Genomic DNA, 26256 nt, shown 5'->3' on the forward strand with positions numbered 1-26256 from the left:
TGAATTCAGATACAAAGCTTTTACCATTATTACTAATTTTGGTTCTAATTTCCACTGCACTCTTCTGCATTTGTTTTCTGCCGCTTCCTATCACACTTCCATTGTTTGTTTGTTCACTGTCCAGCACCTTTTCTCTGTTGTTTATTTTGATTCATTTTATATCCAGAAGTGCTCTTACACACAACTGAACTTTCTTTTCCCATCACCGAATCACCTGTGATACTTTTTTTTACCTATTAACCACCATCAGTAAATCGCCTGTGTTTCCAAGTGAATAATTTATGTACAAAGCTCAGTAAGGGCAATGCAAACCATCAAAGATAAGGGAGGGGTGTAGAGGGTCTTTTTGCTTTTTTATACTTCCCTTCACCTGTAACCTCCACCAGCTAATTAGATTAAATCCCTATCTACAACCCTAATTATTCAATTCACTCTATACTGGTCCCAGCATGGTTCTAATGAAGTCCATCCCATGGAATGGCTCTTTTTCCTCAGTGCTGGTGTCAGTGCTCCATGAATCAGAACCCATTTCTCCCATGTCAATCTTTGAGTCATGCATTTACCTCTCTAATTTTGTTTACCCAACACTAATGTATACGTGCTTCAGGTAGTAATCCTGAGATTATTACTATTGTGGTTCTGCTTTCTAATTTATCCCCAAACTGCTCATAATCCCTCAGCAGAAACTGTTTCCTCATCCTACTTTTGTCATTGGTACCTACATGACCACAAAATTGGATCCTTCTCCCATTCCAGTTTTTTCTCCAGCCCAGAAGATATGTCCTGAACCTTGGCACCAATTGGCAATACAACTCAGGACTCTCTGTCTTTGCTGCAGAGAAATGTATCTATTCCTGTAACCATACTATTCCCTATTACAACTCCATTTTTCTCTTTTCTGCTCCCCCTTGAGCTCTGTAATTTGGTGCTTTGGTCAGTTTGATCATCTTTCCTTTACTCTGTGCCCTCTTTCACACTGGGAGCAAGAACCTTGTGCCTATTGGACAAGGGCACTGGCTGAAGCTTCTCCACAGTTAGATTGCGGATCCCATACCTATCTCACCTACAGATACAACCTCCTGTCCTTCACTATGGTCCAAATTTGATGTAATTAATCTTAGGAAATGTGACTGTCTCCTGAAACACAGTTTTTAGGTAACTGTTCCTCTCCCTCAAATTTCCTCAAGTAGCCAATACTCGCTGGTGTGATCACAATGGCCCACATTGGCATCCACCAGTGTCCACATGTTATGGCTTTAACACGTCACCTACCCAGTCACCTCTATTCAATTGAATTAATTAATTTGGTTGTTCATTAGTTTATAAATGAACCTTCTAAGTGTGCACTTCTGCTATTTCAAAATTCATATTCACTCATGGGATGTGGATCTCACTGATTGAACCAATATTTATTACCCATCCAAAGTTACTCTTGAGAAGGTATCTTCTTGACAGTCCAGGTCCTGTAATAGTAGACTTTGCATTCTATTAGGGAGAGAATTCCAGGATTTTGACCCAATGACACTGAAGGAATGTCAATACATTTCCAAGTCAGGATGGTGGATGACTTGGAGGGCAACTTGTTGGTAGCAGTGTTCCCATGCATCTACTACCCATGTGCTTCTTGATGGAAGTAGTCATGGGAGCTGCTTTCTAAGGGGTCTCAGTGAATTTCTGAGGTGCATCATGTAGATTATACACACTGCTGCTACTGAACATTAATGGTAAAGGGAGCAGATATTTTTGGATGATTCCAATCAAGCTGGCTGCTTTGTCCTGGATGCGGGGAGACCCGAATTGAATGCAATATTCTAAAAATGGCCTAACAATGTCCTGTACAGCCACAACATGACCTCCCAACTCCTATACTCAATGCACTGACCAATAAAGGCAAGCATACCAAATGCCTTCTTCACTATCCCATTTGCGATTCTGCTTTCAAGGAACTAGGAACCTGAACCCCAAGGTCTCTTTGTTCGGCAACATTCCCCAGGACATTACCATTAAGTATGGAAGTCCTTCCCTAATTTGTCCTATCAAAATGCAAAAATCTCAAATTTATCTAAATTAAATTCCACCTGCCATTCCTTGACTCATTTGCCCATCTGATCGAGGTCCTATTGCATGATGAAGTAACCTTTTTACCTGTCTATGACAGCACCAACTGTGGTGTCATCTGCAAACTTACTAACCATGCCTCCTCTATTCACATCCAAATCATTTATGTAAATGACACAAACAGTGTACCTAGCATCAATCCTTGCGGCACATCGCTGGTTACAGGGTTCCGTACTGTTAAAAATGATAACATTTTTGGGGATCCAAGATGGCGGCGATCTGAGAAGATCGCACTGCAGAGCTTTGCATCGCAGTACGAAGCTTTAATCCGCCCAACCCAGGCCATTGTGATATCTTGGGACTCCGCAAAGATTGTGGAGCCCCAAGAAACTTCTAAAAATGAACTTACCTGTGTTTCCAGCCAGCCAGAGATGCCAAAAAAGGGAGGAGGAGCATCCGAGGCCAGGTCTGCAGTTCATCCTGCAGCAGCCTCGAAACTGATTACTTTCCAGGCTCTGGTGAATGAGCTCTCGAAATCTCGCGAGATGCTGGGGAAACAGATTGAAGAGAAGCTGGCACCAATCTCTCTCATGCTGCAGAAGCATGAGCAGCAGCTGGGAGACCTGGAGAAGGGGACGGATGAGGTAGAGCACAGGGTCATAGTGGTGGAAGCTGATGCCAGTTCATTTAAGGATAGGATCCAAGCCCTGGAGACGCAGTTCTGTAATTTGCGTGACCAAGTGGATGATCGTAAGGACAGGAGCAGGAGTAAAAACATTTAGATCATTGGTCTACCTGAGGGTAAGGAAAGTGAATGGCCTGTGGAATTTGTTGAGGACTGTCTGCCGAAAAATCCTTGACTTGGAGGCTGGGATGAGACAATTGAAGATAGAGAGAGTTCACCTGGTCGTAGTGCAGAGATTGGGTCTGGGTCAACATCCTCGCCCTCTCCTGGTGCGGAGAGAGTCATGGAGGCTTGTGAGGAGGGGCAGGCCAAAATGGAATCCTTTTATAGGGATCAGAAGCTCCTGGGTGTGACTCCTGAGCAACAGTCCTTTCTCAATGCCCCCTTATCAGAGCAAGAAATGCAGGAAGATGTGAGGCAGCTTCAGATTGGAAAGGCATCCAGTCCTGACAGACTTCCCAGTGAATTCTGTAAGGAATTTATAAGTGTATTGTCAGGCCCGATGCTCATTATGTTTAATGATTCATACAGTCATGATTGTCTCCCACCATCTCTGAGAGAGGCCAATATTTCACTTATCCTTAAAAAAGGGAAGGACCCGGAAAACTGTGCTTCATACAGGCCCATCTCGCTCTTAAATGTGGACTTTAAAATCCTCTCTTAAGACTCTCACATTAAGGCTGGAGACTGTGTTACCTTCTATTATTAAAGAGAATCAGACAGGCTGCATAAAGGGTCGCAGATCTCCCAATAATGTTAGGAGGCTGCCTAATGTAATTCAAGCGTGCCAACAGCAGTCAATATAGGGATTGGTGATTTCTTTAGATGCAGAGAAGACATTTGACCGAGTTGAGTGGCTGTACCTTTTCTATACTCTAGAGCGGTTTGGTTTGGGCGAAGTCTTCATAAGATGGGTAAAGATTCTCTACAGTGGCCCTCTCACAGCGGCCATCACCAATGGGATACGATCAAGCAATTGTAAAATTTTTAGGGGCAGCCAGCAGGGCTGTCCCCTGTCACCATTGCTTTTTACGTTGGTGATTGAACCATTAGTGGAGGCCATTCATGGGGGATCCCAATATATCAGCTCCAGAAGTGGGGTCAAAATCACATAAGATCTCGTTGTAGGCAGACAATGTCCTAATTTTTTTTGACAAATCCAACAGTTTCGTGCCTCGCATGATACAATGCATTCGTGCGTTTGGCACTTTTTCGGGGTATAAGATTAATTTTGCTAAATCAGAGGCTATGCCTACAGGGGTCTTACGAAGGAGCTGGCTCTTGGAGGCGACTATAGATTCCCATTCAGGTGGTCACAGCAGGGTTTTGTGTATTTGGGCATATTCATTACTCCAGTTCTGGATTGGCTGTTCAAAGCCAATTTTATTCAATTATTTGAAAAAATTAAACAAGAGCTTCAAAGATGGGAGGCACTTCCAGTCTTGTGGCTTGGTCGGATAGTGCTTATTAAGATGAATATTCTCCCTTGTTTGCTATACCCTATACGGATGCTCCGCCTGATTTTCAATAAACAAACACTCAGCTGGTTCAGCTCCTTTATTTGGCATCGTAAGCGGCCCCTCATTAAATTAGCCAAACTGTAACTGCTTCACAGATTGGGGGGAGTGGACCTTCCAGACATTAAAAATTACCAATTAAGCTTGCTTTTGACCTACGTGAGTGATTGGGTTTGTGGGGATCCTCTTTCAATATGGCTAGGTATCGAAGCCTCCCAGGCAAGGTGCCCCCTTACCAGTTTGCTGTTTTTGGACAAATAAGGACAGTTAGGGAATATTGCCATCAATACTGTTAAATAGTCATCAATACTGTTAAAGCATGGAGGGTGATTCAGCAGAGGGAAGGCAATATTGGCAAAACATCTTAGTTTACACCTTTGTTTACACCATAGTGGGTATGGCAGGTTTTCAACCAGGGGTGATAAGATTCAGGATTTAAATGTTGGGCAGCTAGGGGTGTGTCTTGGATGGGTGATTTATTTGAGGGAGACGTAATGACGTCCTTCGATCAGTTAGTACGGAAGTACGAGTTATCTAATAGAGACCTCTTTCGTTTTTTTTCAAGTTAGGGATTTTATTCCAAAAAAGGCCACACTTTTGACTGATCCCTGCAAGTCCGACATAGAGAGGGGGATGCCCCCTCAGATGAGTCTGATCGACTCTGCAAGATGTCGGAGAGAGAGCTGGGTGTTGAAGTCTCCTCAGAGGCATGGAGGATATTTGGGAGAATGCAAGGAAGATAAAAATTTGCAATGGGACCTATGCTTTAAATTGAAGATTCTCCACAGGGTCCACTTGACCTTTTGTCAAAACTTAAACCAGAGGTATCTTCAGCATGTCCCAAGTCTGTACTGGCACTCTTACCCATTGTCTTTGGTTTTGCGATAGACTTCAAACATATTGGAGTGCTGTGGCAGGCACAATGGAGAGGATTTTGTGTGTAGGGGTGGAGAAGGACCCTATCGCTCTCCTTTTGGGCCTGCCCACTGTATTTCCTGCAGACGTGCATAAGAAAAAACTTTTCAATATTCTCACGTTCTGTGCAAGAAAGAATATCTTGCTATCCGAAAATCCCCCAGGCCTGTCAGAAGATTGTTATGGACCATATTCCCCTGGATTTTCTCATAAATATGGTATACCCCAAAACTGAGAATTCTTACAAGACATGGCAGCCCCTTTTGGAATAACTTGACACAGATTTATTTGCCAAACTAACAAGGGCTTTTATATAGAAGTAACCATTGTGTTTCATGAGACAAATATCCAGGGAAGAGGAACTGTGAACGTATGAGTGTTTTGTTTGGCTGGTCTGAGTAATTACAATTTATTAGTTTGTTGTTGGTTATTTATTTATTTAGTCAAATAGCCAGTTTGGGTTTTTTTAAATTCTATATTTTTCTGTATACGTTTATACATTTGTACGTGAGGGTGGATTGGGGATTTTTTTGGGCCTTTTGTACTGTTTTGAACTGTATTGTTTTGTACTTGCTGTAATATTTAAAAATCTATTTTTTCAATAAGAATATATTTTTAAAATGTTAACATTTTTAATCCCCTCACATGTTCGATGATATAACTGCCTTGACAATGTCATAACAGAGCTAAAGAATCTCAGCTGTTGAAATTGAATCACAACCTAAGTACATTTAGTTTAGAACTACCTTTATTGCCTCATAGCAAAGTCTCCACAAGTAAATATCTGTTCTAGTACTGTACTAAGTTAAAAATCACACAACATCAAGTTATAGTCCAACAGGTTTAAGTGGAAGCACTAGCTTTCGGAGTGCTGCTCCTTCATCAGGTGGTTGTGGGGAGCGGCGCTCCGAAAGCTAGTGCTTCCAATTAAGCTGTTGGACTATAACCTGGTGTTGTGTGATTTTTAACTTTGTACACCCTTGTCCAACACCGGCAGCTCCAAATCATACTTACTGTACTGGCTTACAAAATACTGCCACAGGCTGAATACTCTGCTGTTGGTGTTCTCCAGGCGCTGGCCTTGCATCAAACATATAATGTAAAAGAAATATAAAGATTAGAATTCTGGAGTGCAATTACCATATCTAGATTAGAAGTTGGGAACCAATTGTTTTAGCCAAAAACACAGCTCCTGTTTCTGGACATTATCCAGTAACCTCCATTGAAATGTACAGATTGAGACTGTCAGGTGAGAAAACATCATGGTTTGTTGTGAAAACCGAAAGAATTGCGGATGTTGTAAATCAGAAACAAAAATAGAAATTGCTGGAAAAGCTCAGCAGGTCTGGCAGTGTCTGTGGACAGAAATCAGAGTTAACATTTTGATTCGAGTGACGCTCCCTCAGGTCTGCTGGGATGTATGTGAATTATAATTGAATAGCCTTACACTCTAAACTTGAACATGAAAATTGTTGTTTTGGTATCACTTCAACTCTTAGTACCATTGGATGCAGCCAGAGTCAGCACCTGTAAGAATTGTATGGAAAAAATAAATGAGAAACCTCTACCTTTAAAAACAGGTTAATACCCTTTATAGTCATAAATTTAGAGATGTAAATTCATTAAAGAATTCAAATTCTTTTCCCCTTGAGTGAAGAAACTTGTAATTTTTTTATCTGTGTCACACAAGGCTGAAAAAAAAGTTGTCCAATGGCTTGGAAGACAAGATTGAGTCAATTCCCAGCAAATCAGTAAGTTTGTATATTATCCTAAATGAGTAAGCTTTGCTGTTCATTGATGCTATTTATGATTTCTGCTATTCACTCTAAGAAACTGATTCATTTAACATCATTCTATAATTACATGTAAAAAGAGCAGTCATCATTGAATATTAATGCATGAGAAAAATTTCTGGTAAAGAAATATTTTAGTTGAGGATTAGTTACAAAACACACTGGAATAGATCTGCTGACAGCTTGTTGACATTTAAGATGTTTTAAAACTTGAAAAAACTAGATAATGTAGTTGAATGCATTGTGGCTTATTTTTGTTTAATACCTGTGGGACAATGAAGTTCTAGTTGCAAAATCATCAATTAGTAAAATAGATTTAAAAAAAACACAAGCACATCAAATAATGGTTTCAGAATTTTATTTTCAAATGACTTACTGTTGGGGAATATACCAAAATTTGTTCTTACAAATAGGTTTAAAGTAGGCCCAAGTACCAGACAGGACAGGCATTGACAATTTACTGATGCTTTTATTTATGAATGAACAAAGTATATAAGATCATTTTATTTTGGAATCAAGATCAAAAGCCACTTAGTTACCCAGACAAAAGTGAAAATAACTATATAAATTCATGTACATTTTTCAACTATCTTCCCTGAAGTGGGAGATGGCACGGGCAGGGTGACACTAGGCAAACAGACACACAAGATGGCCGCTGAGCCATAAGTTGGCCACTTGACACACAAGATGGCTGCTGGACCACAATATGGAAGGAGACAGCAGTGCAAACACAGACACTGCCTGGGGCCACCAGATGGCCAGCACAATGCACTCACAATCCAGTTGATAAGTTTAAGGCAGGTGGAGGAGAGAATACGCATGAGTAACGTACACTGTCTGCCGAAGTGTCTGGGTCCAGCCAACGTCTTTGATAGAAATGCTAACAGTTTGATACAGACTCAATACAAAGTGCTAACAGCCAGGGCTGCAGTAACCGTTCTTCTCAGGAAGAGCGATTAGCGCCCATTACTACAGCAATTGATTTCCGTGCAGGCATTGAAACTGACAATGTCTACACTGAAACAGACAGTGACCATGTGGAAATTAACAAAGGCTGCACTGGAACTGACAAAGACTGTATCGAAACTATCAATGATTCTGCAATGTTTACAGTAAACAAACTATGTTACAGAGACAAGAATCTCATCACTGACCTATTATATTACAAAATGTATAAAAGTATCTTGACATGTGCTCCAGGTTGAGAGAAGACTCACAGCTGACCACTGTGCTGTTGGTGTCTTTCTCTCCGCAGAGCTCCGGTATTTCCTTGTGCAATAAACTCTGTTGTTGAACCCCGACACTGACTCTGAGGCTGGTGATTTTCCCCACAACAACCCTATCAATTTAAAGGCCAATCTTTTTTCTTTTGGCTCTGTATTAGTCCATACATTCCAAGCTGCCTATCTTGCAAACAAAGGCACTTGATGTCGGAGCAGCCATCTACCCAGGATACATGGATGACGCACTGGACTTCAGGGGAGACTGAAACTCCGAGATTTCAAATCACCGCTTCCCTTTCCCAGCATACTCCTGCAAACATCGAAGCCATTGAAAACCAGATGGACTACCTTAAAGCTAGATTCATCTTCCAAAGAGAATTGAGGGAGAGAAGTGTGTTCTGTTTAACACAGACATGGCTCACCCGTGCTATACCTGACTGTGCCTTACAACCCGAGGGCTTCTCAATTCACTGAATGGGCCACTCAGCATCCTTGGGCAAGGTAAGGGGCAGCCTCTTAATCAACACCTCCTGGTGCTCAAAATGTGGTGACCCTTGTGAGTCACTGCTCCCCATGCTTAGAATATTTAACAATGAAATGCTATCCATACTACCTGCTATACTATCCTGACAATGGTCTACATCACAGCCCATGCAGAAATGAAGTATGCACTTGATGAATTATTCAATTCTGCAAACAGTCTAGCGACAGAATACCTGAAAGCCTTGTTCATTGTGGCCAGTGACTTCAGCCAGTCCAACCTCAAGAATGTGCTACCAAAACACCAAACATGTCTCCTGTCCCACCAGAGGCCTGAACATTCTTGATGATTGCTACACAAGCATCAAATATGCCTACCACCCCAATCCTATCAGCACTTTGGAAAATCAGACCATAACACTGCTCCTCCTCCGGGCTTACATACACAAACTGAAGCGTGAGGACCCAGTTAAGAAAGTAGTACACTGTATGTCTGAGGAAACTGAAGGGCTTCTATGGGACTGGTCAATTTTCAAGAACTCAGCAGCCAACCTAAACAAATATGCCACTACCATTACTGATTTCATTAGTAAGTGTGTAGGTGACTGTGTATCGAAGATGTTAATCCAAACATTCCCCAACCGGAAACCATGGAAGGAACCGGGAGATCCACTCCCTACTGAAGTCTGAGGCGTTCAGGTTGGGTGACCCTGACCTATACAGGAAATCTAGGAACAACCTTTGCAAGGCCATCAGAGATGCCAAGAAGTAATTCAAAACTAAGCTTGAGACCCAGACTAGCCAGATGGACAACCGTTGTTTATGGTAAGGCTTACACGACAAAACAGGCCACAAAGCGAAATCAAACAGAATCGGGCAGCAGTACATCCCTATCCGATGACCTCAATCCATTCTACCCTCACTTTGATCAGAAGTGCAGTGAAACGATATCACCTATCCCTACAGTCTCGGATGTACCTGTACCCATGGTGACCATTACAAACATTAGATTGGCCTTCTTAAGGGTGAACCCACAGAAAGCAACCAGCCCGGACAGAGTCCCTGGCTGCGTACTCAGATCCTGTGCAGACCAGCTGGCAGGAATATTCACAGACATCCTTAACCTCTCCTTACTACAGTCTGAAGTCCGCACCCCCTTCAAGAAGAGTTCCATCATCCCAGTGCCAAAGAGAAATCATGCAGTGTGCCTCAATGACTACTGCCTACTGGCTCTGACCTCCAGAATTATGAAGTACTTTGTGAGGTTGGTCATGGCTCACATCATCTCCAGCTTCCCAGATTGCTTTAATCCACTACAATTCACCTCCTGACACAACCTGCCCATGCAGATGCCATCTCCCTGGTCGTATACTCATCCCTGGAACATCTGGACATCAAAGATACCGATGTCAGGCTCCTACCTATTGACTACAGGTCTGCTTTCAATACCATAGCTCCAACTGAACTCATCTTCAAACTCCAGGACCTAGGTCTCTGCTTCCCATCCTGTAAATGGATTCTTAACTTCCTGATCAACACACTGCAGTCAGTTAGGAAAGGCTACAACAATAACACCTCCTCCACGATAATCCTCAACATCAGTGCCCCACAAGGCTGCATACTAAAGTCCCTCCTATACTCCTCATAGACAAATAACTGTTTGGCCAAATTCTCCATCAACTCCATTTACAAGTTTGCAGATAATATCACCGTTGCAGGTCAGATTTCAAACAATGATGAGACAGAATACAGGAAGGAGAGAGAGAGAGAGAGAGAGCTTAGCAGCATGGTGTAAAGACAACAATCTCTCCATCAACATCAGCAAATGAAGGAGCTGGTCATTGACTTCAGGAAGCAGTGTGGAGGGCACGCCCATGTCTGCATCAATGGAGCTGAGGTGGAGATGGTCGAGAGCTTCAAGCTCCTGGGAGTGGCAATCACCAACAATCGTCCTGGTCCACCCAGATTGACACTACAGTTAAGAAAGCACATCAATGCCTGTATTTCCTCAGATGGCTAAGGAAATTTGGCATATCCATAAAGACGCTTACCAATTTTCATAAATCATCATAGAAATCATTCTATCTGGATGCATCGCCGTGCAGTATGGCAACAGCTCTTCCCAAGACGGCAAGTAACTACGGAGAGTGGTGAACACAGTCCTGTTCATCAGGTAAACCAGCCTTCCATTCATTGATTCCATGTGTCCTTCCGTCTGCATTGGGATGGCAATCAACATACTCAAAGACCCTCCCCCCACCCCAGTTATACTCTCTTCCACCCTGTTCCAACAGGCAGAAGACATAAACGTTGAATACACATATGAAAACTTTCAAGAATAGCTTCTTACCCGCTGTTATTTAGAATGGACCTCTTAAATACTAATGTTGATTTCTCTCTGCACTTTCTCAGCAGCTGTAACACTGTATCCTGCACACTCTGCTGTTACCCTGGTGCACTTGTATCGTACGGTCTGCCTGTAAAGCACGTAAGACTATAGTTTTCACTGTGCCTCAGTACACATGATAATAATAAATAATTCATTTATCATGTGTTCTAATTAACTGCCTGTTTGGAATACTAATCTGCAAGTTTTGAATTCAGGTTGGCGAAGGATTTCAATGGTATTGGGTTCTTCCTAATAAACTTAATGAATAGATCAACCTTCCTGTTCAGATGACACCTGTTTAATATATGGCAGAAATAAAAATCTTCGAGCCAGAAGGTGCAACATGGAAGACATCTGGTGAAATATACACAAGATTAAAAGCACAATGAATTTTGTTCTTTGACTGTTGTCTTCATTTCCATTAGATCACTAAAGTCAAAGAAACCAAAAAGGAACTTCAAAAATCAAGTTTGACAGAAGCTGAGACAGACACTGACATTGATGACGATTATAAGGACAATATGAAATGCCATGAGAATCTGTGCGTATTGCAATTTTCACAGGAATTGTTACCAATCATAACCATTGAAAAGGTTGAGTAAAACATTGAGTTGAAATTTTGCAACAAAAAAAGACATCCTCTGTTATGGTCTCAAGTCAAATTAAACAAGGGATTGTGAAGAAGCAATATTTGTAATCATCTCAAATTTATTTTGAATAAATGTGTCTTAATTACTCAAAGTAACAATAATAAACAGACCAGCTCTCTAGTTTATTTTGGGTGGAAAGGTCTCCTTATTCCCACAGGTCTTGCAGTTATTTAGGCCTCATAATAAGCTGCAGCTCCTCCTGCAGGCTGGGTGGCAAACAGGCTGTGTGTGTGTAAAGCTGCTCTTTGAACATCTGCTTTGTAATAGACTTCTTGCACTTTCATCAGGAAGCTATTCAAGTTGTTGGTGGGTACCATGGACACTGTGCAACCTCCCCATCCAGCGCCAGTTAACCGTGAGCCAATAGCACCAGATTGTCTGAAAAATAATCATTAATATAAATACCATCAGATAGAACATGAGCATTTACTTTTCAGGCCACAATCATCTATAAACTCAGGATTCTAAATGTGTAAGAATTTTGTTTCATATGAAAGCCTACTTTCTTAAGTCTTCTTTGACTTTGCTGAGCACAAAAATTCAATGATTTAATTAGTGTGAGGGAATAGAATATTTCCCAGGTCACACATCATAAAATCAGAGAAAGCTCTCTCAACTCTGACTCAAGCCCAACTTCAAACAGACATTGTACTGCACTGTCCAAGCCAATGAGGAATTAGCTTAAGACTACCTAAATTCTCTTCACAAATTATCCTTAACCATCAGTTGCAAAGAAAATTTTGTTCCATCAGTCTGGGTTGGATTTGAATATAAAAAGGCAATACTTTATCCATTGTTGCCTATGAGTATTTAAGAGATTTCAGTATACTGCAGATTTTAACACTTACAAACCACCAGTATCACATCTGATCATATTCTGGACTCTGAGCTGAATGTTCCTGTAACCTAAAACCAGGAAAAGTGATTTGTGTAGCAGAATAGATGTCATAAACATTTCTTTATTTTGTTTCAAAACAGTTAAAATCAATTGAGGATTTCGACCATGATCCAACAGACTTTCAAATTGCATCAGGGAGCGGTGAAGAATAAATTATACCTGGGGATTCAGAGGTGGCAATAGGTGCAGATCAGAATATTGGACTTACATTTTGGTGTCCCTGATCTGTGGTGCGTGGAGCTGAGATGATGCAGCAGACATTGCTGGAAATGGAGTAGCAGGACTGAAGGAGTTGACCCTAGGTGACCATCATTGACTGCAGTTTAAAGTATTGGAATTTCACAGCTGAAGCTTTGTAATCCCAAATAAAGAAATTACAGATTCTACAAATCATTCGCAATATATTTAAATTGTTCTCTAACTAGGATCCATGAGGGATTCCCCCCCCCCCAACCACCACCACCACCTCCATGTGAATATTAATCATACTAAACAATACAAACCTAAACAAATCTAAGTAACAAGCATAATCCTAAACTAAGGACAGCAAATTTGGAAGATGCCAGAAGGAATATTTACTCTGTTTGAATGGCCTTATCATCGCTTTGGGAAGCTCACTAGCAGCTCATGTTCAAAATTAAGTCAGTTAAGAAATCGAAACAGGAGCTCATTGGGCTATTTAATAAGACCATGGCCAAAAGAATACAATAACACCACTATCCCCAAATTCCAGAGGATCGAATAAAACTTTGATTAGCTTTCTCGTTCTTCACTGTCAATTCTGGCCCAAAATCATGGGAAATACTTTTCTTCTTTGATTCCTACAAGGTCTCCATTTCAATTTCAAATTTACTAACTATAGGACTCTGTCTATCACTAAATGGAAGTCTCATTCCTAAAATACAATCAGTGTGTAATATTGTGATGTGTTTTATTTATTTGCTTAAGGAACACTACTCTGACATTACAGTACGAACATTAATCTGTTTCAAAAGTTCCATTAGTGGCATGAAGCTTCACTGATGGTAACCACAGGCCATAAAAAATCACACCTGCATCCTTGTGAAACGTGAGTTGCATTGTGCTAAACTTTCACTGCAATTTGGCAGAGAAAGTTAGGCTGCACTACAGTTATACAGGGGTCTTATGTAACTTGGTAACTTCAGTCCAAAGCTGAATTTTCTAGTTCAATTGAAACTTATATCATGTACCTCCTCCACATAAGATAAAATGTTTTCCTTGGGGTCAATAGATTCAAGTTACCTTTACAAATCATAGAATCCATACAGTGTGGAAGCAGGCCATTCAGTCCACATCGACCCTCTGAAGTGTATCCCACCCAGACCCATCTCCCTACCCGATCGCTGTTACCCTGCATTTCCGTGGCTAATCCACCTAGCCTGCACATCTTCCAACAGTGGGAAGAAACCGGAGCACCTGGAGGAAACCCTGCAGACATGAGAATGTGCAAACCCCACACGATAGTCTCCTAAGGCGAGAATCAAAACCTGGGTCCCTGGTACTGAGAGTCAACAGTGTTAACCACCGAGAGATATAATTTCAGTTGTGAGTATATGTCATGTTTTCAATTACATTTTGTTTCCAGTATTAGCTGATTTATCTGCCAGTTGATTTTTGTGCCTTTTCCCCTATTTGTATTTTCCTCAATTACTCAATCTCTGGTGATACTTAAGTTGCAGCACACATGGCGGTAAGCATTGGCAGTTTCCACTTCACAAAACATGCTGTAACAGAATTCTACCAACTGTGACAGGATAGCTAACAGCTAATATTTGGCACAAGATTGGCACTTCGAATATAGGTGCCCCTTTTTTTCATTTGTGACATTTATTCATGGGATCTGGATGTCCTTAGCTAGACCAGCACTTATTAGCTATCTCTAATTGCCCTCAAAAAGATAGTCGAGGAGAAAGTGAGGGCTGCAGATGCTGGAGATCAGAGCTGAAAATGTGTTGCTGGAAAAGGGCAGCAGGGTCAGGCAGCATCCAAGGAGCAGGAGAATCGATGTTTCAGGCATACGCCCTTCTTCAGGAAGGGCTTATGCCTGAAGAAGGGCTTATGCCCGAAACGTCGGTTCTCCTGCTTCTTGGATGCTGCCTGACCTGCTGCGCTTTTCCAGCAACACATTTTCAGCTCAAAAAGATAGTGGTGAGCTGCCTTCTTGAACCATTGCAGTCCTTGGGATACAATACCACCCTCAGCGCTGTTAGGAAGGCAGTTTAGATTAGATTCCCTACAGTATGGAAACAGGCCCGTTGGCCCAACAAGTCCACACTGATCCTCCGAAGAGTAACCCACCCAGACCCATTACCCTACCCTATATTTACCCCTGACTAATGTACCTAACACTATAGGCAATTTAGCATGGCCAATTCACCTGACCTGCACATCTCTGGACTGTGGGAGGATACCCATGGAGACACAGGGAGAATGTGCAAACTTCACAAAGACAGTCGCCTGAGGCAGGAATTGAACCCGGGACCCTGGCACTTTCATGCAGCAGTGCTAACCACTGAGCCACCATGAAGTAATACTCCACAGGCATTCGTGCTCATGGGAGAGATTTCAGGACATCTGACCCTCCAAGAATACACTGCATTACTCCATTATGTAACTTTTCCTTGACACCCTGTATTTTTTTCTCAGGTTTTCTAATGTAGTGAAACCCAATTCGTATTTCTGTGAAAGGAAATGCAGAATATACTGCTCCCTGTTATTTTGTTTGACATTTACTATTTGCCATTTTTGGGACACACTTGCTTATTTCAAAAATGTGGAAGAGCTGATTTTACGAATGTCTTGCTTCCTAAATAATGCACAAAGACAATGTTTGCAGGGACAATGGCAACTTTTTTGGCAGCATTTGATAACTAGAACCAATGTTAGTAATACTATACAAATAACCAAAGAACTGTAGATATTGGCAATCAGAAACAAAATCAGAAATTACTGGAAAATCTCAACAGGTCTGGCAGCAATCATGGAGAGAAAGCAAAGTTAACTTTTCGGATCCAGTGACCCTTCTTCTGAATGCATCTTCCAGGGAGGTGATGGCTTAGTTATTGCTATACTTTTAATCTAGAGACCCAGATAATGCTCCTACCACCCAGGTTCAAATCCTGCCACAGCAGATGGTAGAATTTGAATTCTATAAATATCTGGGATCTATTGATTACCATGAAGCCATTGTCAATACCCATCTGGTTCACTAATGCCCTTTAGGGAAGGAAACTACTATCCTTTCTTGGTTTGGTGTGCATGTGACTTCAGACCCACAGCAATGTGGTTGACTCTTAACTGCTCATGAGGTGATAGGGGATGGGCAATAAATACTCACCCAGCCAGCAACATCTACTTCCTGTGAATGAATTTTTAAAATGCAGGATCTGAGAGTACTAAGTGCCATAAATCGGATAAACAGCACAAGACTTAATGCACAAAGTGCTACCCATCAGCTAATTCCACATTTTCTGTTCATCCATGCCAAGCTGTACTAAATTTACAGTTTTTGTACTGCATTATCATACCTCAGTAATGTAAATATTCAACTCAAGCTGATACTTATTATTAGAGGCTTTTGATCCTAACTCCGCTCATAACTCCGAAAGTCACTTACAAATCTCTTCAGAATTAAAGCTCTATTTTTCTCTTATGTTCAACTGATGATATTGACCCCTTACAGCAAATCCAAATTCTTTCTGTATATTAAGACAGATAATGTCAAGGGGAATGCTGTTTACTTTTTTGCCATCTTAAAAGCAAAATGAATGGGCCACATTCTTCAGCTTCCTGTTTTTAACCAAGTTCTTATCAACCCTTTAATAGTTTGTGTTTTCATTCATCAATGTGTCTCCATTGCAGAATATTTTGAAGATTCACTGATACAACATTCGCAGCATTTCTTTCTCAATGTACTTTTTCCTTAAATAATTTTACAAAATTCATGAGGCACAACTTGGCTTTTATGAGTCCAAGATGAATCATCTATGCATAATTTGTGCTTCTTTAAATATACAAAATGAAAGGAAGAGGCCAAAGTGAATGCAGGCACTTAAGAGAATGAGGAGAAAGTGAGGACTGCAGATGCTGGAGATCAGAGTTAAAAAATGTGTTGCTGGAAAAATGCAGCAGGTCAGGCAGCACCCAAGGAGCAGGAGAATTGACGTTTCGGGCATATTGTCGATTCTCCTGCTCCTTGGATGCTGCCTGACCTGCTGCACTTTTCCAGCAACACATTTTTCACCTTTAGAGAATGAGGCTGGGGAAGTAATGGGGAACTAGGAACTGGCAGAGAAGTTGAACAAATACTTTGTACCAGCCTTCACAGTAGAAGACACAAGTAAGAATACAAAAATATGAAATAATCAAGCAGCAAAAGAGGGGAAGGAAATAATTACAATAACTAGCATTGGACAAAATGTATTCTGGAAACTAACAGGAAGAAAGGCTGTTAAGTAATAGAGATACACAGTACGGAAACAGACCCTTCAGTTCAACTCATCCATGCCAATCAGACATCCGAATAAATCTCGTTCCATTTGCCAGCATTTGGCCCATATCCATGTAAACTCTTCCTATTCATATATCAATCCATGTATCAATCTGAGCTATTTGCGTTTCTGATTCATTTCCTGACCAGTCATATTATTCCAAGAGTTATTTTAATGCTGACTTCATAATTAAAGTGTTATCATTGCACTGACATTTAACATATATCATAAGATCATGTTTTGAGTCTTGTGTTTAAATTACATCTTCAACAAATGAGATAAAATTAGCCTTTGTTTGTGGTCTTTGTAATTGTTAGATATAAACAAAACGCTGAAATTATGTCATTTATATTGTATGGAAAATGTGACACAAAACATTCCTCAGTATAATTAACATACAACTAAATTATCCTTTTTCTTCTTCTGTTGGAAGACTTACATACAGATGTCCACAAGCTGGTCAAGTTCTGGACAGCTGCACTCGTACATATCCCTACAGCTGGTATGGCTTTGATTCATCAGCTCTCCCAACAATTGCAATGCATTGGCAGGTGCCTCATCACAAATTCTCTTGAACTGTAGAACGCGTCTAGCTTCAGTGTAAACATGCTTAGCGCGCTGATAAAGTTTGAATGTTGTCACTGTAGAACAGAAATATTAATTTTTAATTTTAATGTTTTTTCAGAACAATGTTGAAAATTAATGCAGGAAGTAACTCTATCAAGAAAAAGACCTTTGATTTCACATAATTACAAACATTGCTTTGGGTACTCGAATGATAAATGACACTGAACATAGCAGCCATAAAAGTAAAACAAAGGAACCCTTTTTAACTGAACAGATACGCTATCAATACTTTATATTGTATCACAATTTTGCTCATGTCGGTCATGGGCTTTCAGAGGTACTGAGGAAAACAATTTAAGGTAGTAGATGGAAGTCAGGCTGATTCTGGATTCCCGCTGTGCATTATGAAAAGAATGGTTCATTAAAATTTGTTGCCTTTTTATGATCATTTCCTACTCCATGGATTCTTAAAGTTGATTCCAGGAGTCAAACCTCAATTATGACAAATATGAATCTACAACCTTAAAGTGATTTCCTCAGTACATCTGAAACGCATGATCGGCATGAGCAAAATTGTTACACAATTTAAAATACTGTCAGCATATCTATTCAGTTGTGTCAAATTAATATATTACTATAGGACAAGATTATGGTTAGACTGCAAGTTAGTAAAGTACCTTATTTAAAAGGGAAATACAAATTTTGTTTCAAAGTCACAATTCCATCACAGAAATGAACTGTTTTCAGGGCACCTATTCTCAAACAGTGCAATATGAAATAAAAGCAAGACTCCAGATCTTTTCTAAGATATGGTGCCCAGATCGGTTCACAGTACTCCATTTGGGATCTAATCAGAATTTGTATAACTGCAGCATAACTTCTACATCCTTGTACCTGAGCTTTCTGGATATAAAGGCCAGCATTCTATTAACTTTCTTGATTATTTTCTCTTCCTGTTCATGATTTTTTAAAGATCTATGCATATGAACCCCCAAGTCTCCTTGGCCATCCTTATTTAACTTCATTCCTTCTAGAATGTATGCTGACCAATACTTTTTTGGTCCAAAATGGATAACCTCATATTTACTTACATTGAATTCCATCTGCCACAGATTGGCACATTCAATTAGTCTATCAACAGCTCATTAGATTTTTATGCTAACCTCTATAGTGCTGCCTAATTTCATGTCAGCAACAAATTTAGATACATGACTTTCTATGTCATTATCTAAGTAGTTAATAAATAATGCAAATAACTGAGGCTCAAACATAGACACTGGTCACACCATAAGAACATAAGACATAGAGGCAGAAATGAGTATATTCAGCCCATCGAGCCTGCCCTGCCATTCAATCATGGCTGATAAATTTCTCAATCCCATTCTCCCGTAAGCCTTGATCTCTTTGATACTCAAGAACCTATCTATCTCAGTCTTAAATATACTCAATGACCTGGTCTCCACAGCCTTCTGTGGCAATGAATTCCATTACTTCCCCACTCTCTGGCTGAAGAAGTTTCTCCTTATCTCCATTCTAAAAAGTCTTCCCTGTATTCTAAGGTTATGCCCTCGGATCCTAGTCTCTCCTGTTTCAACACAGCGGTGAACCCTTCTGCCAATTAAACCAAACACCCAGAAATCTCATCTCACCCTGTAATCTGTTATAGTATGAGTGACAGAGAACTCGCAAATTCCACTATTTAAAGGAAAAATATCAATTTATTCTTTAACTCTAAAAATGAACATTAAACAACAAATATTTAAACTCCTCTCTCTTAAATGTCTGTTATTACTTCCCACTCTATAAGAATATACTGTTCTGATAAAAACCTGTATTAAAATTACATCAACTTAATTTCATAGCCACTCAGCAGATGTCATTTCCGGTGTCTGTCTTCCTCTGGCTATAGATCTCACTGGGTCATCTTCGGTCTTTTGCTGCAAAGATGTTTCATATGAAAAAGGTACCTTTGATCAAGTGTGTGGTGCTGGCAGTTACTCTGGCAATTACATTGGTCTCACTGTCTAACTTTCAAAATGTCTGATTCTTTATACCCCGAACATCGGATTGTCTTGTGGTTGGCAAAACAATAAATTCAAACGCAATTGGATTTTAGTATCCTGGGGCATAATTTAAACTGATTGGTTAAATTCAAATGGTTGGCAAAACAGCATCCAAAACTCAGCTATTTGTTTCACAGCCATATGTTATATATTTTCAATTTTTCATAATACTCTGAGACTGCTAGTCAGTCACACGACAGGTGCCTGCAAGCTCTCAGTGCAAAACAACTTTCAGTCTCTCTTAAAGGTACAGTACACGCCTTCAACTTCATAACACTCCTACCAATAGAAACATCTTCCCAACATCCACCCTGTCCGGGCCATTCAGTATTCTGTATGTTTCAGATAGATTCCCCTTCATCCTTCTAAACTCCATTGAGTATAAACCTCAAATATTACTCTGATGTTAAGCTTCTCATTCCTGGGGCCCTTCTCATGAACGTCTTTTGAACACTCTCCAAGGCCAATACATCCTTCCTGAGATATGGGACCCAAAACTGCACACAATACTTCAAACATCTTGCCAATTTGAGTACCTACCCATTATTACTACCTTCTGATGCCTGTCACGCAAATTATTTCCCAGTCACATCAGTAATTTGCCCTTAATTCCAAGGGCTTCTACCTTAATTAACAGTTGTAACTTTATGGATTAGACTAGATTACTTACAGTGTGGAAACAGGCCCTTCGGCCCAACAAGTCCACACCGACCCACCGAATGTAAGAATCAGCAATAATTCTTCCTGAAATAAATTGTTTTCTGAGATGAAAGAGACATGGAGAAACTGTTATAAAGGAATTAAAAGCAATATGTTCATTAATCATTCCTGGGAAGGAGTCAAAGCAAATAAACAAGCTGTTCCCTGGGAGAGAGATGGTAACACTTCTTGATATCCTGCTTCCTTGTGATAAATGGGCAGTTAAGATTGCCTGCAGAAGAAATATTCTGAAGTAAAAGGGTCAAACAGGCAGCTAACACAGAGTTAACAAGGAACAGGGGAGCTACTTCTGATAAGCTATGGACTTTATGTGTCAAGAAATATAATCAGTGTTGAGGATGAAAATATCTAAAGGATCATCAGTAACGTCACACCAAAAACTTGAAATAGGGAAATTATGTAAGAATCCAACACCAGAACTCTCCTAAGCTGAACTCTGAAAACAACAATGCACAAAGATCAAATCTTGGAAACTTCCAGAGACTGACACCGTCTAATAGCTAATAACATAGCTAAGTTCCATCTAGTAATAACCAAGTTGAATTTTGAGGCTTAACTTGCTTACGTCAGGAATCTTATTTTGCTTGTTACCTGCAATAAAGTTTAAATCATTGTTTCAGTACTTAATTGTCTGAGAGACTTCTTAATAAGTACCTGAATTCAAGACAACTTGTTATGATTTACCCACAACACAGTCTCTTATGTGGGACTTTACCAAATGCCTTCTTGAAGTCCATATAAACAACATTCAGAGACATTCCCCTATCCACTACCTTTGTCAGCTGTTCAAACATTCACTGAGGTTTATCAGACATGACCTATCTGTCATGAATTCATGCTGGCTCTCCGTGATTAACTGAATTTTTTTCAAAGTGTGCAGTTACCCCTATCCTTGATTAGAGATTCTGACAATTTCCCCACCACAGACATTAGGCTAACGGATCTGTAATTCCCCGGCTTTCCTCTTTCTCCCTTCATAAAAAGCAGAGTAACGTGCAATTTCCAATCCAGAGGGATGATTTTTAAATCGAGAGAATTCTGAAAGATTACAGTTAAGGCATCCACAATGTGCTGTACACAATATACCATCTAAAATAGCGACTGTCAAAGATTCAAAGATTATGTGTGGTTAGTACTAGGTTCAGTGGGAGAAACAATTGAAGCTGACCCATGGAAAAGCAGCTTAGAGTTGAAATTCTTTTGGACCAACCTCCTGGGTGCACGCATGGGCAATCTCAATCATGATGCGATCAATATGCATAGCAACAGACAGGACATCTTATCAAATATTGCCAGAAAGATATACTTATCATTTGGGACATCACAGATGACTGAGAATAGCAGTAATTATTGTGGAGGCTAACAACACCAGAGAATGCTGGATCCTCCCAAAACAAATGAGGAAAAACAACATGATTGTCGAGTATGCAAGATAAAAATATATACAAGGAAATTGTCTCTTTCTAACCTTCATGAAACTGGTGTCATTGTACATTTTTTAAAAATCTGATTATAGCCAATGCCTCTCTTCCTATGCCCTGGTAATTTGACAATTAGTGGGCTAACCTCAGAAACGTCATTAAAGCTATTGGATATTTACTGAAAACTGCTCTCCTAGTGTCCTTCAGGGAGGGGAGTTGACCAAATTCATCCATTCTCTGAGCTCCACCGGACTCCAGCTGTACAATATCTGGTGACATCAAAAGCTTTCAATGGCAACTAGAAATGGATAACATGGGGTCTTGACACATTTTTTAATAAGTCCTGGCAAATGAACTAAATATAAACATCTTAAAATTCTGTTCTTGACAAGAGTGGATGGATATTTAACGTATAGTATTCCTCTGCTGTTTGAACAAGCTTATTTCAAGTAAGATACACATCTCACTAAAATAAGAGACAGAAGAAAATTCTATAAGGTCACTCCATTCATATGCTGAAACTGTCAACAATAATTTCCAAGGTAAGGAGACAAAACAAAGTAAGAAAGATGCAGATCTCAATGCCAAATGCACTCAAAATAAAATAGTTCAGCTAAAGGTGGCAACAGGAAGTTATAATGCTCTTGGAAGGCAGAAGGTCAGTATGAATTCTACGTGTAGGGCAGGTTTGTTCTGCTAAGATAGGCAGAAAGAGGAGAGCATAGTTTTATATTTATTCCCGAGGAAGATCTGAACTAAAGCATTCTGGCTTTAACTAACTGGCAGAGGTTAAAATTATCAGTGAAGGTCATTCACGTGATTCCAGGGAGGACAAGGAGAATTCTAACATATTATGACACAATGGGTCAAGCAGAAGATAATTTCAGGTGACTTTAATAAGGTCAGTAATAGCCAAGGTTTCCTAAATATAAATACAACAACAGAATCAAAACTAGTGAATATGGTATAAGGTTACTTTTTGGCCTCATGTATCAAAGTATCCATAAAGGATATCTAGGCCAGATTTCTACAAATGGCTAGGGTGGCATTAAGAACTCAGAAATAATGCAATCTCTTTGTTCGAATAACCACATGTATAATTAATTTCAAAGACTCTGTAACAACCTTACAAAGACACATCTAGCTCATTGGCATTGCAATGTTTTACTCATTAGGACATGTCCTACAGAATATTCAACTATTAATCAACAGAGTTATTCTTATAGAATCATAGCAAATCAGCAAATATCCCAGATTCTTCTACCACTATTCCTAAGGTATCCTGTGTCATTAACATAAAAGACCCACAACAATGGTGACACATCCTGACACAACACAAACAAGCTACTGTAGTTTTATAGCGACTTAACATAATAAAGCATGTCAAAGTCTTTACAAGACCATTATGAAACAAAGTTTGACACTAAATCACATACAATGAAATAAAGATTGATCATCTAAATCTTGCTGAAGAAGAGAGGTTTTAAGGAGCATTTTAAATTATAGAAGGGTGGCATGGAAGATTAGTTCCCTTAGCTTGGAAATTAGTGTTGCTGAAGGTATACCTCAAAGCTGGAGTGACATTTCAGGAAAGGAGTGGGCTGAGACTCCCCAACATTGACTCTGACAAATTCAGATCAAACAAAGACAAGGAAACCTCCTTTCCCTCAGCGAATGAATCAGTACATTTCCTAATGAACATCAGACGAAAGATGGAGTTGAAAAGTATTTTCAAATAACAAAGCAGATTCGTCATGGTGATTCATTCAAAGTATAAAACCTTTCAAAAGGTCACTCATTCTTGTAACTTGGTTACAGTAGTTCCAAAACATAAATCTCCATATGAAAATGAGTATTTTTAGTGTATGATGATGAAAATATTTACTAGAGAGATTACTTAAAATAAAATTTTGGAATTTATATTGCACCTTTTATGACTTTAGGCCATCCCAAGCCACTTATAACCAATGAGGTACTTGAAGTGCAGTCACTGTTACAATAAAGGAAATATCAATTTCTGCATCACAAACAGAAATGACATGAAGGCCTCATAATCTGCTGTACATGATGTTGGTTGAGGGATAAATATAACACAGGATACCTGGGTTAACTTCCATGCTTAAGTGCTATAAATCCTTTACTCCAATTGTTAGACTTAGAAAAATGCAAGACATATACTGGACCTTCAATCTTTATCCCTCATAATTTTGAAGGGTGAATAGAAGATACATTTACAAAATTAAAAACTTCCCAATTAAAAACAAGGCTCAAAGCAGTGTAGGACTGGCCGATAAATGGTTTGCCTTAGTGAACACAGTAATTTTATCTGAGCTATTACTAGCTACATAATTGCTGAACAGCATCAGCACTCCAATCCACAAAGAACAATGCAAGATCAAGTGGCAACCTTGGTTCAGTGGCACTGCTTTTACCTCCAGAACAGGAAGTTGTGGGTTCAAATCCCAATCCTTAGCATAAAATTGATCTAGCTGATGTACTGGTGTGTGTTGAGAATGCTATCTTTCAAATAAAGGCACATATAAAGGATCCATTGCACTATTTAGATGAAGAGCACAGAAGAATTTTATAGCAAAAAAAACAAAGAACTGCAAATGGTGGAAATCAGAAATAAACAAAAATTACTGGAAAAACTCAGCAGTTCTGGCAGTGTCTGTGGAGAGAAAGCAGAATTAACATTTCAGGTTCAGTGAACCTTTTTAAGAACTCTCCAACATTCTGGCCAATATTGCTCCCTCAGCTCACATCATATTAGCTCTTTTCTGTGGGCAAATTTATTGCTACATTATAATAGTGACCAAAACACCTCACTGTGAAATACTTTACAAAGGTTTGAAGTCATGTGTAAGGTGCTATATAATGCAAGTCTTTTTTTTAATTAAAATGGCACTTCAACGCAATAGCAGACTTACCACATCCAGAACCTAAAATGGTGAAACATTTTAAAAAGCTAACAGACTGTATCCACCATCCTGCCCACAACACCCAAATCCCAGAGTCAGAAACTTGTTTTGTTCAGCCTGAATTGTTCTGAGTACAAGTGAGACGGTAATGACACAATCGTTTTCAATTATGGAAACTGTATTCCAGATTTGGAATGATCACTGATTTATTTTAATCTTAAAGTTTATGGTTTGAGCAACAAGAAACTTAAGTAAAACTTCAAAATAAGGGTTTCTGGTAACAATACTGAACCAAACTACTAATTTTCCAGAATGCAATATACGGGCCAAAGTTCTATTATGGTGATTATGTAAATAATGAAAACATACAACACTGAATCAAATTTTAAACTGCACAATCCTCTCATTCTAAATACAGGCAACACTTGTCTGCTATCTCATCGTGTGCAGATCCTACCTAAATTTTGTGCAGTATCAGTAAGCACTAAGTTAGGTGACAGCATTTTCTCATTTCTCCATTGCTGCCTGGCCAGTTGGCAATTCTTGTATATTTCAGGGGAAAACTGCAGGTGCAAAGTTGTGGTGAAGGACTGGGGGGAAAAAGCAAGAGCTGCATAATTATGCCATCTGAATAGATGCTGGTATGAGAAGGAAATGAGGTGTGAGGAGCAGGATTAGACATGAGGATACTGTCATCTTTCGTCATTTTATCCCAGCCATCAGCCTCAGCAACAATAGTTCCAATGATGTTGAACACTTCAGTCAAATGCTACCAAGGGCGAGGGGAAATATGCCAAGGTTTAAACTCACATGATTGTCGTCATGCACTAACTGGTAGTTGTCTAAGCTGTGAAATATAAATATGATGTGTAGGCACTGCACTGAGCATTTTCTGAGGACAGTAGTGTAGGAGATGGAATAAGGCATTTATAGATGAATTCACTGATCATGACCACTTAGCTGAGGATATTGATCCTTTTGAACACTACCCTCAGAATTTTAGTGTTTGGCTCCTGGCACTGGTCTCAACTACTATCTACTCCCACTGTCTTTTAAGTGTTTGGAGATTTCCTGGTCTCCATGTGGAGACAGCAGAAAGTTGGCATAGTCACAGAAGCGGAGGGCTTTGAGTCCTTCGTGATGGGGGATGGCGTACAGGGACTGGATTTCGATCTCGGGCGACAGAATCAACACGGACATTTACTATAAACCGACCGACTCCCACAGCTACCTAGACTACACCTCCTCCCACCCTGTCCCCTGTAAAAACGCCATCCCATATTCCCAATTCCTTCGTCGCTGCCGCATCTGCTCCCAGGAGGACCAGTTCCAATACCGAACAACCCAGATGGCCTCCTTCTTCAAAGACCGCAATTTCCCCCCAGACGTGGTCAACGATGCTCTCCACCGCATCTCCTCCACTTCCTGCTCCTCCACCCTCGAGC

At 40.0% G+C, this 26256-nt stretch overlaps 2 protein-coding genes across 4 annotated transcripts in view; one reads left to right on the forward strand and one right to left on the reverse strand.

Annotated features, from left to right (window-relative positions):
* The window catches only part of LOC122540996 (protein FAM227B-like), a 297628-nt gene extending 283828 nt beyond the window's left edge, over positions 1 to 13800 (forward strand). The window contains exons 15-17 of one of the 2 annotated variants that reach the window (XM_043677409.1): positions 6866 to 6926; positions 11486 to 11601; positions 12689 to 12771. In XM_043677409.1, the coding sequence (XP_043533344.1) occupies positions 6866 to 6926; positions 11486 to 11601; positions 12689 to 12692 (181 nt within the window). In that variant the 3' untranslated portion in view covers positions 12693 to 12771. Of the gene's footprint in view, positions 1 to 6865; positions 6927 to 11485; positions 11602 to 12688 lie in introns of both variants that reach the window. The other variant, XM_043677410.1, reaches the window with a different exon arrangement.
* galk2 (galactokinase 2) overlaps positions 8183 to 26256 on the reverse strand; it is a 119967-nt gene continuing 101893 nt past the window's right edge. For both annotated transcript variants that reach the window (XM_043677417.1, XM_043677418.1), the window contains 2 exons: positions 17559 to 17760; positions 8183 to 12088 (listed from right to left, as the gene is read on the reverse strand). In XM_043677417.1, coding sequence (XP_043533352.1) covers positions 11881 to 12088; positions 17559 to 17760 — 410 coding nt within the window. In that variant the 3' untranslated portion in view covers positions 8183 to 11880. The remainder of the gene's footprint in view (positions 12089 to 17558; positions 17761 to 26256) is intronic.

The sequence above is a fragment of the Chiloscyllium plagiosum genome, chromosome 36, assembly GCF_004010195.1.
Source record: "Chiloscyllium plagiosum isolate BGI_BamShark_2017 chromosome 36, ASM401019v2, whole genome shotgun sequence".
Taxonomy (NCBI): domain Eukaryota; kingdom Metazoa; phylum Chordata; class Chondrichthyes; order Orectolobiformes; family Hemiscylliidae; genus Chiloscyllium; species Chiloscyllium plagiosum.